At 43.0% G+C, this 16,134-nt stretch overlaps 1 protein-coding gene across 4 annotated transcripts in view; it reads left to right on the forward strand.

Moving 5' to 3' along the window:
• The window catches only part of GK (glycerol kinase), a 100,541-nt gene that overhangs the window by 62,033 nt on the left and 22,374 nt on the right, over nucleotides 1–16,134 (forward strand). For 3 of the 4 annotated variants that reach the window (XM_056556136.1, XM_056556139.1, XM_056556138.1), the window contains exons 6-15: nucleotides 227–364; nucleotides 2,289–2,398; nucleotides 2,546–2,612; nucleotides 7,400–7,417; nucleotides 8,460–8,495; nucleotides 8,916–8,983; nucleotides 15,175–15,217; nucleotides 15,355–15,435; nucleotides 15,515–15,593; nucleotides 15,675–15,771. In XM_056556136.1, coding sequence (XP_056412111.1) covers nucleotides 227–364; nucleotides 2,289–2,398; nucleotides 2,546–2,612; nucleotides 7,400–7,417; nucleotides 8,460–8,495; nucleotides 8,916–8,983; nucleotides 15,175–15,217; nucleotides 15,355–15,435; nucleotides 15,515–15,593; nucleotides 15,675–15,771 — 737 coding nt within the window. The remainder of the gene's footprint in view (nucleotides 1–226; nucleotides 365–2,288; nucleotides 2,399–2,545; nucleotides 2,613–7,399; nucleotides 7,418–8,459; nucleotides 8,496–8,915; nucleotides 8,984–15,174; nucleotides 15,218–15,354; nucleotides 15,436–15,514; nucleotides 15,594–15,674; nucleotides 15,772–16,134) is intronic. The other variant, XM_056556137.1, reaches the window with a different exon arrangement.

The following is a 16,134-nucleotide window of genomic DNA, read 5'->3' on the forward strand; positions in this document are numbered from 1 at the left end:
GATGCTGCCCACAAGCTGCAGGAGACTGATATAGTAAAAGCCATAATATATATGAATAATTATATTTGCTGCATTATTTTTATGCTCTATTAAACGTTTTTAAGCACGTAAAATTCGAAATATTTTATGCTTCTTGGCATTTCATGTAACTATAGGGTTTAACTACACTATATACAGCATCCAGTGGAGAATGCACTAATCTGTTTTCAATATCTTCATTTTTTAGGGGCGAACTGGTCTGCCATTGAGTACTTATTTTAGTGCAGTGAAGCTACGATGGCTGCTGGACAATGTAGAAGAAATCAGGCATGCAGTGGCAGAAGGCAGAGCCATGTTTGGTACCGTGGATTCCTGGATCATTTGGGTAAGTGATATGTTAGCTGCTCCATTCTGACTCTCACATTGGGACTGGTATTATGTTATTGGGGTTCATTCTTGTACTGTGAATGAGTACATTTTTGGGTCAAGTGGTGTCTGCCCGGAAAATAAGGGTAGGTAGGCAGATAGGTCTCTACAGGGCTGACTAGAGAAGGAAGCTGTTTAGTTAGTACAGTGATTAATCTTCCTATTGTATAAAGAAATGTATTAGTTTATTTACCATAAAGAAATATGTATTGTGTACATAATACAATACTTGGCTTTGTCTTGGCTTTACGTGTGTAAATGTATGTGAGCATTTCTTGCTCCATTAGAAGTCACATTCCTTGTATGAATAAAGCCTGTGTTACAGTCATTATGATGCATAATTGTGTATAAATGTTCCTTTATTCTATTTCAAAGTATTATCTTAGTTCACAAAAATTCACAGCTATGTGGCATCATTGTGTGGCATCACGTGGATTCTTGGGATATATATTATGGAGTTACTAGGATCTTGTAACACACGCCAGGGCTATTTCACTCTGTTCCCATTAATGCAAATGCTAAGCTTATATGTGTACATTTGTGTAAAGCTTCAGCATGTGTGTGAAGTCCTTATGATGTAGATTTTTACTGATGTGCATAAAGTTTTTTTATCAATCTGCAGCAAAAATCCTTCTAAAATGCCAATAAGGGTGTTTGGTGCACTGAGTGTGTTACTTTACCCTAGGTGCACCGATAACCCCACCCACCCACTGCAGTAACAACGCCTCCTCATGAATATTCATCCAGCCCTCTGCAGTAATGAAGCCAAATCAGTACTCCTTGATGCACCGAAAACCCTTATTAGCATATTAAAAACCATTAATGTTCCACAAAAATGGTGTGCAAATTTACCTTTATCTGGTGTCTCTTCTCCAACTTAACTGCTGCATAGCTACAATTTAACAAGTAAGCGGTGTACTTAAAGTGGTATTCTGGAATTTAAAAATGTACGATGTTGATGCATAAGAATAAAAATAAAAGGAAAATTACAAACCCCAGTCCACTGCTCATATGAAGGCGTATCAGAATAGAACCTGCCTGCTCAGCCAATCACTGGTGACAGCTGTATCATATCATGATTGGCTGAATAAGAAGGCCCTGCTGAGATATCTTATGTTGGAAGCAGGGTGGGCAGTTGGGGACTGGAAAGCACTTTTTTTTTTTTGGTCTGGGTCTTGGGGTTCAAAACCTGATTGGCCACTCGATCTATCGAAGAAAGAAAAGCACACTTCTCTCCCCACTCTGTGTTTGTGATTTAGACTAATCCCATAGACTTATGTTATGAGACTGTCCTGGTCACATGACACGCAGCCAGGAAAGCAAACACTTCTTTTGGCCCTTTTCTACTGATTGTTTGGGGTCATTCACATTTGGTAGCAAGAGCAGGAAGTCTGTACGGTGCAGCTCACCTCACGCCTGAGAAAAGGACATTGTTTTTGGCATCTTCTGCACAGCCCAGTATCATGCAGCCATTTTTTTTAAACTGTGGTGTTACAGTGCTTTAGTGTACAGAGCATTTTGGAACCTTGGATTAGAAAGATAGGAATGAACAGCCCTGTTATGTTTTAGGACACCACAAGCCTCATTTTACTAGTTCTGAATATGTGCTTAGGGTTTCATATTAAATACAAGCATAAATGCTAGATATTCAGCTAGTAAAATATAATACAATTCTCTAATAGAGTTCTCTGCCACCAACAAACTGGAGATGTATTTTTCTTGTTTCAGTTTCTCCAAGAGCACTGTTCATAAGCCCCAAGCAGTTTTTCGTATTTCAATGAACTAGATTTAAATAAAATCTTGTTTGGTTTTAATATTGTCTTAAAATATATTCTGCAGTAAAGCTCTCATCTGGTATTTCTTTATACTTTTGCTTTCTTTAGAGCTTGACTGGAGGGAAGAATGGGGGTGTACACTGTACCGATGTGACCAATGCCAGCAGAACCATGCTGTTCAACATCAATACCCTGGAATGGGATGTAGAGCTCTGCCAGTGAGTTACAACCAGTTAACTTCAATACTCTCTCTGCCTTTCTACTTTTTAGGTGACCCATAAAAGTAAGAATGCTGTATGATAATGCTGAAGTAATCATGTGTGTACAATTCTGTCTTTATTGGCATTGTATCTACTCGTCCTTAGGTTTTTTGACATACCCATGAGCTTGCTGCCTAAAGTAAGAAGTTCTTCTGAAATCTACGGACTTATGGTAATGCATTTGTTTTCTTATGTTCTTTTGTGCTACGTGACCGGCAGGATTTACACATACTAGATTACATAATCAACACATTGCTGTTGCATTGAGGATAGCCATAAGATTTTATTGTCTAGTCCTTGGAAGTTATGGATGCTTTAATGTTATTGATAAGCTTCAATTATGTCATGATAATCTCATTGAGGCAGATAAGCTTTATGAATATGCTTGACTCTTTTATACCCTGGACTGACTGTTTACCATACCTTCAGTGTAGAGTTGTAGCTTTTTCATGGCTAATCTGACAGGGTGGGCCATTTTTATATGGATACACCTTAATAAAATGGGAATGGTTGGTGATATTAACTTCCTGTTTGTGGCACATTAGTATATGTGAGGGGGGGAACTTTTCAAGATGGTTGGTGACCATGGCGGCCATTTTGAAGTTGGCCATTTTGAATCCAACTTTAGTTTTTTCAATAGGAAGAGGGTCATGTGGGAATTTCATGTGGGAATTTTACAAGAAAAACAATGATGTGCTTGGTTTTAATGTAACTTTATTCTTTCATGAGTTATTTACAAGTTTCTGACCACTTATAAAATGTGTTCAATGTGCTGCCCATTGTGTTGGATTGTCAATGCAACCCTCTTCTCCCACTTTTCACACACTGATAGCAACACTGCAGGAGAAATGCTAGCACAGGCTTCCAGTATTCGTAGTTTCAGGTGCTGCACATCTTGTATCTTCACAGCATAGACAATTGCCTTCAGATGACCCCAAAGATAAAAGTCTAAGGGGGTCAGATTGGGAGACCTTGGGGGCCATTCAACTGGCCCACGATGACCAATCCACTTTGTGTTTCCCTCTTTATGCACTGAAGCTGGCACTTTCCCTGAGTTTTTCCAGCAAGATGGTGCACCACCACATTATGGGTGTCAGGTCCGAGCATTCCTAGATGAACAGTCTCCTGAAAAGCGGATTGGTCGTCGTGGGCCAGTTGAATGGCCCCCAAGATCTCCCGATCTGACCCCCTTAGACTTTTATCTTTGGGGTCATCTGAAGGCAATTGTCTATGCTGTGAAGATACGTGATGTGCAGCACCTGAAACTACGGATACTGGAAGCCTGTGCTAGCATTTCTCCTGCGGTGTTGCTATCAGTGTGTGAAGAGTGGGAGAAAAGGGTTGTATTGACAATCCATCACGCCCCCTCCCGTAGGCTTGCATTGAGGGGCGGAGCGTGACATCACACGGGGGCGGAGGCATGACGTCACACCCCGCCGGCCCTGCGGTCGACCGTAATCAGACCCGGAGCGAACACGCTCCGGGGACTGATTACAAACGGGGTGCCGCGTAAATGATCATGGGCGTCCCCAGCTGCTGGACTCCCGCGATCAGGCATCTTATCCCCTATCCTTTGGATAGGGGATAAGATGTGTAAGCACCGGAGTACCCCTTTAATCCGATAGAAATGTTGTAGAAGGACCTGATCCAAGTAGTAAATGGAAGAAAACCCCACCAACATAAGAGTTGATGTATTGACTGTATTTCTCGGTCGCTCTTCATTGGGGGACACCTATACTGATGGATATATGCTCTTGCCACTAGGAGGTGCTTACACTAGGAAAAAAAAAAAGGATATATCCGCCTACTGGAAGTGAGATAATCTGTTTTAGCTAGTGTCAGTAGGAGGCAAGACACAGGTCTAGGAGCTCCCCAGACCTGGTCATTTTTATTGTTTTCTAGTAAGGACTGTTTAGTTTTTTTTTTTTTTTTTCTCCTTTTTGTTTCCCTTTTTCAGGTGGGAGTTCAGGAGCATGGTGCTACCTTTTCCCCCAAATTCAATGAAGGGGCACAGGCATAGAGTATGTACTGTTAACCCCTTCTCGCCAACGGCCAGTGCCTGGAGGTTGTACCCTGGGTCCTGGTCCCCCTCACCCCGCTATCTTAGCCTGGTATGGTAAGCTGGTTGAAGACTTCAGGGTGAGTATAAGAAGATGGAACCGTGAGTGAGTATGTACTATAACTTCCCCCTCTCCCTCCCTCTTGCTCATCCAGGGGTCCCCTTTCTCTCATGTGCCCAGCTCCGCAGCCGCCATCAAATGCGGCTGTGCTGGGCCGGACCCCTCATGGCCTTTGTCGCCATTCTGGAGCGGACAGTCCAGTGAACCTTCCCTCCTGCCTCTTCGTGCCACGCATTTCTAACCCATATGTATTGCGGCCAGGCACAGTACCCTGGCCATGTTATCTTCACTACCGGCCGGAGACTCTATGCTGCTGCTCCAGTTTCAGTCTCTGGGGCAGTGGGTCTCTGGTCCTGCACGGTAGTCTGCTTCCCCAGTGGGGCCGTTTTCTGCCCGCTTACTACCTTGTGCGACCAGGTCCAGTGTCCTGGCCGCGTTCTTTATTAGGCTGACCGGAGACCTGTAGGCAGCGGGTCTCCGGTCCCACGTGGCTGACCGTGTTCTGCATTTTTCAGCCAGTTCCCCAGCCCTCTTCCTGTAATGGCCGCAGATCGTGCGGCTGGTGCCCCGTTCATGCTGCCGCATCTTACCACAAGTTCCCCCCTCCCCCGTGCTTCTCCTAGTCTGAGGCCTGCTCCAGGGGCGGTGTTCTTCTTGTGCGCCTCCCTTCTCCCTTCACCACTGGTCACTCAGACCATTTGGTGGTGTTTGGCCCTCTTGTGGCCAACAATTGTATTAAGCCCTGGATTTTTCATTCCTTTATGAGCTCCCCCTTGTGGCATCCAGGCGCTATTACAGCCTTGGCCTGACACATCTGTTTTTATCAGTTTAATATCTGCAGGGTTCCTTTTCTAGGGACGGAATCGGGTGCCGCTTTATTCCTTTAGTCACCCTGTACGATGGCCTGCTTTAGACTATTTACATTGCCAGTTGAGGTATGCCCCTGGCGTATCTATTTTCTGCAGTGTTCTCACTCTGTCAGGGAACAGTCTCTGCCCGGGATCTTGTCCGCAGGCCTTACGATCGAGTGGGTTCGGTCTCTGGACTGATTCCCCTTTTGCTGTTGGTTGTTATTCCCTCCATAGGGGACTGCTTTAGTTTGTCCCATCAGTATTGGTGTCACCTAGTGAAGAGCGATGGAGATTTTTTTTACTCACTGTAAAATCTCTTTCTGGTAGCCTTCACTGGGGGGACATCGCACCCACCCATTTCTTCATTCTTTGTCCGGATTTTCTTTTCCGGTTCTTGTTGTTTTTTTTTTTTTTTTCTCCAGGATTCCTTTCTGGGGTCCTTCGGACATATTTCTTTGTTGACTTCTCCTACTGCTTGGTGACAAAACTGATTACCTTACTTCCAGTAGGCGGCTATATCCTGCCAGGGAGGAGTCGACTTTTTTTTTTTTGTTTCCTAGTGTCAGCGCCCTCCTGGTGACAAGAGCATATACCCATCTGTATTGGTGTCCCCCAATGAAGGCTACGAGAAAGAGATTTTACGGTGAATACCATAACCTCTCCTTTTCTCAGCAGCTAGCCAAATCTGTGGTTTTATATGCATTATATATCTAAAGTATACATCCACTTCTGAAGCTCTCCAGCTCTCCCAACCATCAGACACCAAAGCCTTACCTGTAAAGCATCTGTGCAGTTGAGACTTTAAGAAAAAGAGCTACTATAAAGTGTTCGTCCCTGTAATTTAGGAAAACATTTCACACGTCAAAAGACAGAGACGTGTCAAAAAATTTAGATGGGTCAGGAATCTGAGTGTTTAGACCCCCTTTCCCCACATATCATTAGAATGAAAGGGAGATGCACATGCATGTGTGCTTCACTCTCTGGCTGTAATCTCTGTCTAGTTGCAGGAGAGACTCCATTAAAAAAAAAAAAAAAAAAAAAAAAAATGGACACTGAATGTGTCGGAGCACAATAGCAGTGCACTTAGCCTTAACGGGCTGTTTCTGGTGTCCTTTCTGTCTAAATAGCTTTAACCCATGCGGTTACCCTGTGCTCTCAGTCTCGAGCACCAGGTACAGCATGATGTAAAGCTGTTCAGACAGAGCACAGGAACAATGAGGACAGTGCAGCTATACTACCACTTGTACACAGCTACTGTGTATGGGCAAGGCATAGCAACAGCTTTTTAGTAATTGTGTGTGTGTGTGTGTGTGTGTGAAGGAAGGGTGGTGTAAAACATTGCTTAAAGGAAATCTGTCAGTTGTATCACCCGCACTAAACCTGTTACACAGGCTTGTAGTGCGGGGGTGATGCTGATTAAAACGGTACTCACATTGTGTAGATTCACCCAGTATTCCGCCACGAATTGCGTTGTTACTGTGTCCTCCCGGAAGCGGCGTTCCCCTTTGCCTCAGACATCATTGCACAGTAAGCGGCACATGCGCAGTACTATAACACGGCCGAAGGAGCTGGGAGGGGTTTATGAAATTGATGAGCTGGGTGCAGCGGCCGCCCGGCAAAGATGACGTCAGGGTGCCTGAAGCTCGGATCGGAGCTCCGCCCATGCCCCAGGGCCCTCATTAGCATATATAGAGAAACACAATTTGTGGCGGAACGGCTGGGTGAATCTACACAATGTGAGTAAAGTTTTAATCAGCATCACCCGCACTACAAGCCTGTGTAACCGGTTTAGTGCGGGCGATACTACTGACAGATTTCCTTTTAAATTACTATATATTTAACCAAATACTATATATTTAACCAAATTATGACCTGTTCTGAAGTAAAAAATTGTTGTCTCTTGTATGGAACCCTGTAGTCAGTAGAAGAATCTATCTCTCTTTCTTGTGTTGTGAACTGTCTGTGCTCTTGTTTTTTGCCTACCATAGAAAATCTGTCCTAGCCTGGTGAGTAAAGGCTTTTGTTGGTCAGTTCACCAGCCATGCGTCACAAGCACTTGAAGCACAAGTCATGCCATTTCCAGATATACAGAGAATTTCACATGTTCAGTACATCTAGCTTTTTTGTAAAAATGCATTTTCCGTGTCTTCAAGAATCCAGGGTCATTGTATGTCTAGAATCCTGTACTTTGCAAGCATAAGTCATCTGATAATGTATTATGCCATAAATCATTGCTTCCCAACCAGGGTGCCTCCAGCTGTTGCAAAACTACAGCTCCTGGCACTGCCTTAAGCATTTGAACTATTTACGTCCCATTAGGGTGAGTCTGTTTCAGAACTTTTTCATGCAGATCTGTCACAAATAAGCAGCAAAATTATTGAGTTACATGTCTAGTCATTGTGGACATTCTCCCTATACAAAAAAAAAGGGATAAAATCAATCACAAATCCACAAAATAATCAGCTGCAGCTGGAAATCCGCTTGTAAATTTGGAGCTATTCTGACCCATGTGGATTCAACCGAATTTTTTTTTATAATTATTTTTTTAAATATGCTCTTTACCCTTCTCCAACACTGCCGCCCTAGGCACGGGCCTTAAGGCAGATAGGGCACTGTAGCCTGTATGATGGATTTACACCACAGCGCTAGGAAAACCTATTTCCCTTCAGCCTTGCCAGGTTATTAAAAAAATAAAAATAAAAATTGAGTTGGCTGTTTTTCCAATATTGTAATTGTAGATACTCTGCCAGTCCTCACTACTGGGCAAATAACTGGAAATGTGCATGATTGTTTATTCTTTTAGCCTCCAATGATTTTTGTATTGTCACAATTTTGCATCACATTCAAGGGCACAGTATTCTGGTGCGTCTGTTTAATGCTTTGCTGTTGGTCACAGTTCTTTTATTTGCTGCTTTAAGCTTAAATGGTGTTCACAGGATAGTGGAGCTGATTGCAAGGCTAAACTAGAACACTGTAAGCCAGTATGTTGTAAATGATCTCTCTGTGTTCCTTAATATTGACTCTAGCTTTTATTTTCCATATTTGCAGAAGTCTGGAGCACTGACCGGAGTTCCGATATCAGGGGTAAGTACAAAAAATATATATTTGTTGTTTGTGGTCCCACCAGAACTTCCAGTTTTCATATTGCGTAATACAGTGTTTCCCAACCAGGTTTTGGGCAATGCTTTGGAATCTAGTGAGAGGTGGTAAGATCTAAGTAGGGATGGAATAAGTTGTAGGGTTACCAAGGCTTGTTTTTTTTGTTTTGTTTTTTGCAAGGAATTTCTCTTGACAGTTGGTCATTACTGGGAATAGTATTTTTATCATAGTTATTTATGCATACTGAGACTCCAGAAGCTGATATATTTTTGGGATCAGTAGGGTAAGCAAAACATAACATGGCCTTTTCTGATAGGGCGGAATATATTTTGCAGTGACTTTTCCGGTTAAAACAATGGCTGGAACAACAGTACATTGCAACTAAACTTTTCCTTTTCCTTTCAGTGTTTGGGGGATCAGTCAGCTGCATTAGTTGGACAAATGTGTTTCAAAGATGGACAAGCAAAAAATACGTAAGTGAAGTGTCCGGGCAGCATACAGGAGTTGTGATTCCACGTAACACCAGTAGATGGCAGAGCTTGCCTACGTTAGCTTCACATCTGAATTGGTCAGTGTGATTTTAGATGTAGCAATATGAGGTTTTCTGGGAATTCTGCTCTTCAATAACTGTGTGGTTATTAGACATATTATACATAGCACAACAATGAAATGTTGCTTATTGAAAGAGAAATAATGCATGCAGAGAAATTCTGTCTATTTTATTCTGGGAATGCAGATTTTAGTTATGCATGTAAAATATCTAAATGTACAAAAGGAGACGGTAACTAATACAAGCCTCCAGAGATCTAGTTAACCTTTATGTAAACAAGAAACAGAGCCTCTTCTGAGCTGAGAAAGCAGCTGCTTTCTACTTGGAATTGCGCAGTTAGCATGGACACGGCTGAATTGGAACTATGTGGAGGTCCTCTGGGGAATTCACTAGTCCCCTAATGGGCCAATCCAACGCTGTACAGCACATGCTTCTAGTTGTGTCAGCTCTTCACTTTTCTTTTTGCTTAGTATTGTCCGGACAGAAGGAGGGGAGAAGAATTTACTGTATGAGGCAGATCAAAGTGATACTAAGGGAAAGCATTCAGGTTTTCAGAGAGGGCAGATCACAGAGTCTGTACTGTATCAAAGTATAGCTAGAAAGAGAAGCGCACACACAAAGCAGAATGTTGGAAGGTGGGATCAGAGACTGTGTAGTAGGGCTGCACGATATATCGCAAAAGCAATCGAATTGTGATTTTTTGCTTTTTGCGATACGGCCCCCCCCCCCGGGAAAACATGCGATTATCTGCTCGGGCTGGCTCCCGTGGCGGGGGCCAGCCAAAGCAGGTAAAAACTAATTTAAATACTAAAATTCAGTGTTTCCCAACCATGGGGCCTCCAGTTGTTGCAAAACTACAACTCTTAGCATGCCCGGATCGGCAAAGGCTGTCCGGGCATGCTGGGAGTAGTAGTTTCACAAAAGCTGGAGGCACCCTGCTAGAAAAACACTGAGCTAAGGGCGCAGGGAGAAAAATAAAAAAAACCTTATGCTCACATGTCCTGGTCCCTGCAGATTCGTCTCTGTGCGCTACGGAGTTTCCTCTCTTCTTAGTACAGTAGGACCTTTCCCTTTTCAGCCAATCACTGGCCGCAGTGGTGTCATGTGTCAAGCCAGTGATTGGCTGATGGAGAAAGGTCTTGTACTGCAGTAATACACTAGGTTTCCTGGGTCCCGCGGAAGATTTGAAATCCGCCCAGGAAACCCAGTATATTACTGCAGTACAAGAATGTTACAGAAGGGGGGGCTGTTAGGCAGTGTGACAGAAGGGGGGGGGGAAATGTGACAAGGGGGGGATGTGACAAGAGGGGGGGAATGTGACAAGGGGAGGAGAATGTGACAGGGGAATGTGACAAGAGGGGGGTGTGAAATAGGCAGTGGGCATAAAATGGGTAGGTAGATGTGAAATGGAGGCGATTGGACATGAAATTGGGGGGATTTCACAATTTTTTTTTATTATATCGCATTGCATATCACAATATTTAGGCCCACAATCGCAATCACACATTTTTCCCATATCGTGCAGCCCTACTGTGTAGACAGTAGACAAAGAAGACTACTCGGGGAACATTGTGCAGGAGAAGGGATGGGGAAATAGATCTTAAATAGATCCCTCATGATCTGTAGAAAGAGACATTTACAGGAACTGAGCTGCACTGATAACATTAGATCTAGCGAAGACCTCAGCATCCTGGACACCCAGCCCTCACATCCAGCATGTATAACTAGGAGGTATTCTGCCATATGAGAAACATCTGAAGCTAGGAGCAGGCTGCAAACTGAATAACAGGGCGTCTGTAAATGAATGAATTAAGATTGTTGCCTGAAATGTAGTGCAGCCAGTTCCATGTGTTAGTGGTTACCCAAGATAACTGCTATCATAGTTATAGTTTATAAGGTTAAAAAAGACAATAGTTCAATTTCTTCCTGATTTCAAATATTACAATCAAAATAAATCCCTGGATCAACATCCCACCTCCAGAAATGTATTAACAATAACCTCCTGGCTCTCCCTTGAACTTGGTTAATAAGTCGGTCATCACAACATCATCTGGCAGAGAGTTCCACAGTCTCACTGCTCTTACAGTAAAGAATCTGTCTGTGATGATGGTGAAACCTTCTTTCTTTTAGATGTAGAGGATGCCAGGTTAGCAGCCAACATAGAAAAAGACCTCTAGAAAGAGCTCTGTACAGTGGTCCCTCAAGTTACAATATTAATTGGTTCTGGGACAACCATTGTATGTTGAAACCATTGTATGTTGAGACCATAACTTTATGGAAACCTGGTAATTGGTTCTGAAGCCACCAAAATGTCATCCAAAAATAGGAAAAAGTGAGGATTAAACAAAAATAAGTAGATAACTAATATAGATAAAGCAAATCCTTACATATAAAAGTAAGAAAGAGCTACTGGAAGCTGTAAATTACTATCTATGCCAGTGTTTCCCATCCAGGGTGCCCCCAGCTGTTGCAAAACTACAACTCCCAGCATGCCTGGACAGCCTTTGGCTGTCCAGGCATGCTGGGAGTTGTAGTTTTGCAACAGCTGGAGGCACCTTCATTGGGAAAGACTGGTCTATATAGAGGGCAGGAGCTTCTTCAGGGTCCTGTACAGTACACGCAAAATGTAGCCGCCCTTACCTGTTGACCAAAGGAGAACAGGGATGTGGAAATATAAAAAAAAACTACTTGTCCAAGGGACTAAAGCGGAACACAATCTACTTGTCCCTCAAGAAAATCCACTTGTCCTGGTAGATAAAATAATTTTCACCAAAATAGTACGATCCCCCCCACTAGACCACCAGGGATGGATATAAGATCCCTTTAGACACTGCTGACAGCGGTGATCTAATGGGTTAATAGGTGATCGCAGTATGTCAGGATATTAGCGGGGGGAGAGCTGTAGATCCTCTTACACCCCAGACAAGCCCAGAAAAGTCTACATGTAACTTTTTGATCCTTATAAAAAATTTCTAATATGAAGTGACCAAAAATGAACAATTCTGGACTATTCTTTTACATTTACACCGTTCACCGTACGGTTTAATTAACATCATATTTTAATAGTCTGGACATTTCCACATGCAGCGATACCACTTATGTTTATTTTTGTACATTATTTTTATTTAAAGAAAATTGGAAACTTTTATTAGGAAAGGGGCTTATTCACATATATACGCACTTTTAAAAATATTTTAATCAATTTTTTTCAGTTTTTATGTTACTGGGGGGGGGGGGTTCTGCTTCTCCAGTTTATATGGTGCATTTTGTGTCAGAAAATGCTGGAAGTTGCATTTAGTTACTAGATAACTACAACTCCCAGCATGCCCTGATGTAGCCTATGGTTCTGTGGGTGTCGCAGCATGTTGCACTGTATAGTAGTACAGTTAAGGTTATTGTGTAACATGCTGGGAGTTGTCGTTTTGGTTTGTGTCAGCTGCAGAGCCATAGTCTGTGTCAAGGAATACTGGGAATTACAGTTAGTAACTACAACACCCAGCATGCCCTGATGCAGCCTATAGCTCTGCAGCTGACCCGAACAAAAACTACAACTCCCAGCATGTTACACTTTATAGTTCTACAGTTTAGGTTATGGTCCAACATGCTGGGAGTTGTAGTTTTGGTTCAGGCGTGTTTGCGTGCATCCGTGGGGCTCTTGGTTGGCGGGTGAGTATGAAGGGGCAGGATTCTGGGGGTGCAATTTAGTGCGGGTGCCACTAAAAATAAATAAAATGAGATGGTACAACTGCCCTAATGCCCGACGTGACAGTCCGCTCCTATACAAAACATTCATGCATACACATATCATACATTCACCAGCCACTGCCCCCATATCATACATGCACCAGCCACTGCCCCCATATCATACATACACACACCCACACACACCCCCGCCACTGCCCCCCCCCCACATCATACATTACATACACACATACACTCACACCATACATATACTCCATACATGTGCACACACCATACATACACCTGCCGCTGCCCCCCCACATCATACATCACATACACAGACATCACACTTAGACATTATACACACATCATACATTATATGCACATCACACAGACATCATACACACATTATACATTACATACACATCACACAGACATTATACATACATTACATACACATCATACACACATTATACATTACATACACATCACACAGACATCATACACACATTATACATTACATACACATCACACACAGACATCATACACACATTATACATTACATACACATCACACATAGACATCATACACACATTATACATTACATACACATCACACATAGACATCATACACACATTATACATTACATACACATCACACATAGACATCATACACACATTATACATTACATACACATCACACATAGACATCATACACACATTATACATTACATACACATCACACATAGACACCATACATATGCACACATCATACATACACCTGCCGCTGCCCCCCCACATCATACATCACATACATACACATCACACTTAGACATTATACACACATCATACATTACATACACATCACACATAGACATCATACACACATACACTCACACCATACATATACACCATACATATGCACACATCATACATACACCTGCCGCTGCCCCCCCACATCATACATCACATACATACACATCACACTTAGACATTATACACACATCATACATTACATACACATCACACATAGACATCATACACACAGTATACATTACATACACATCACACATAGACATTATACACATCACACATAGACATCATACACACATACACTCACACCATACATATCCACCAGTGTTTCCCAACCAGGGTGCCTCCAGCTGTTGCAAAACTACAACTCCCAGCATGCCCAGGGCATGCTGGGAGTTGTAGTTTTGCAACAGCTGGAGGCACCCTGGTTGGGAAACATTGATATACACCATCCTCCCCCATCATACATCACATACACATCACACATACACTCACACCATACATATACAACCACCCTTCCTGCCGCCGCCTGCATTCTTGGTCTCCTCACCTGAGCCGCCATGAGTGGACATCAGAGCTGTAGTCCCGGCCGGTGTGAGGTGAGATTTCCGTCCTCCCCCGCTCTGTGTTTACCCCGTGCAAACAAGCAACCGCCCCGTAGTGGATTAGGTCCTGTCTAGACAGAGCAGGGGGAGGGGAGGGATAGAGCTGAGTGCGGGGGATGGAGCTGTGCACGGAGCTGTCTACATCCTCTCTCTCACCCTGCTGTGTCTTCTGAGCTCCGTCCATCCTCCAGGAGGGGAGATAAGGGGGCTCTGCAGTCAGCTGGAGGCCGCCGCCCCCTCCATATACTCTGAGCGCTGGTGTGAGGTGTAGACTTCCATCGGCTCCTGCACCTCACACCGACATTAAAGAAAAATAAGGGGGAAGTCGGTCTGTCCCTGCCCGATACAGGGCTAAATCTATAAACAATTCACCTGCCCGGTGCCCAAAACTACTTGTCCCGGGCGTCGGGCTATAGGATTTCCACATCCCTGGGAGAAGCTAACCGTATTGTAGGGAGGCGCTACCAGACAGTCAGTGCATGCACTTCAGTAGTACAGGTGTAAATGTCCATTCTGATTGGTCAGTTCTTCCAGCCATTGACACAATTCACAGATCTGGACTGTCTGTACATTTCATGTTGAGTCTGGTTTCAAGTTACAATGGTCCAGAAAAGACCATTGTATGTTGAAACTATTGTATGTTGAGGCCATTGTAAGTTGAGGGATCACTGTACTGTCCATTCATATATTTGTCTATATATTCTCCTCATCAAAAGATGCTTATAGCCTACAAGTGAAAGTCAAAAACGTGAAGCTTATTGTAGATGCTAGTGTTCTCCGAACATGTCATTTCATGCGTTCCAGAACACTCATGCCCTTCTATAACATGCACCTTAATGGCAATTCCACTGGATAAGTGTTAAATGTAACATGCTCTTTTGCCAATTTGTACAACTGTATCAGACATATGTAAATAATAGTAATGATTAGATGGTTATCCTGGCAGTTCCTATTCAGTAATGCACCTGGTATTTGAGTTCTCATATGTTGATGATGATCTGCAATTCTTTTCCCAGGTACGGTACAGGTTGTTTCTTACTGTGCAATACTGGCCCTAAGGTGAGCAATTAGAACTGGTGGAATAGAAATGTATTCATATCTTGTTTACAGAAGTTATCAGAAGTTCAGCTGCATTTCTATATTTTCATATGTTATTATGCACTGCTCTAATGTATTTATCTTGCTTTGCTCCATAGCCCGTTGTATCAGACCATGGGCTGTTGACCACAGTGGCTTACCAGCTTGGAAGAGATAAGCCTGCCTGCTATGCACTTGAGGTTAGTTTTGACCCTCTACATTCTCTACATAACCCACGTGGCTTATCGGGTGACGTTGCTTCACACTTTTGTAATTTAGGGGTCAGTTGCAATAGCTGGAGCAGTTGTGCGCTGGTTACGAGATAACCTTGGCATCGTTAAAACAACTGAAGAAGTAGGTATGTATAATTTTTAAAGTAAAAACCTATTTACCACCATAACAATATGCACACGTGGTTAATATTCATTGTTTCTTTTAGAAAAACTTGCTGCTGAAGCCGGAACATCATATGGCTGCTATTTTGTTCCCGCATTTTCAGGCCTATATGCACCATATTGGGAGCCAAGTGCCAGGGGGTATGTCTGTCTGTGATCAATGTGTGTGTGTATATATATATATTGTGGTCTTAAAGGGGTATTCCAGGCAAAAACTTTTTTTATATATCAACTGGCTCCAGAAAATTAAACAGATTTGTAAATTACTTCTATTAAAAAATCTTAATCCTTCCAATAGTTATTAGCTTCTGAAGTTTTCTGTCTAACTGCTCAATGATGATGTCAGGTCACGGGAGCTGTGCATGATGGGAGAATATCCTTTGCATGATGGGAGAATATCCCCATAGGAGCTGGACAGCTCCCGGGACGTGAGTCATCAGAAAGCAGTTAGACAGAAAACAGCAACTCAACTTCAGAAGCTAATAACTATTGGAAGGATTAAGA

The sequence above is a fragment of the Hyla sarda genome, chromosome 2 (genome assembly GCF_029499605.1).
Source record: "Hyla sarda isolate aHylSar1 chromosome 2, aHylSar1.hap1, whole genome shotgun sequence".
Classification (NCBI taxonomy): Eukaryota; Metazoa; Chordata; class Amphibia; order Anura; family Hylidae; genus Hyla; species Hyla sarda.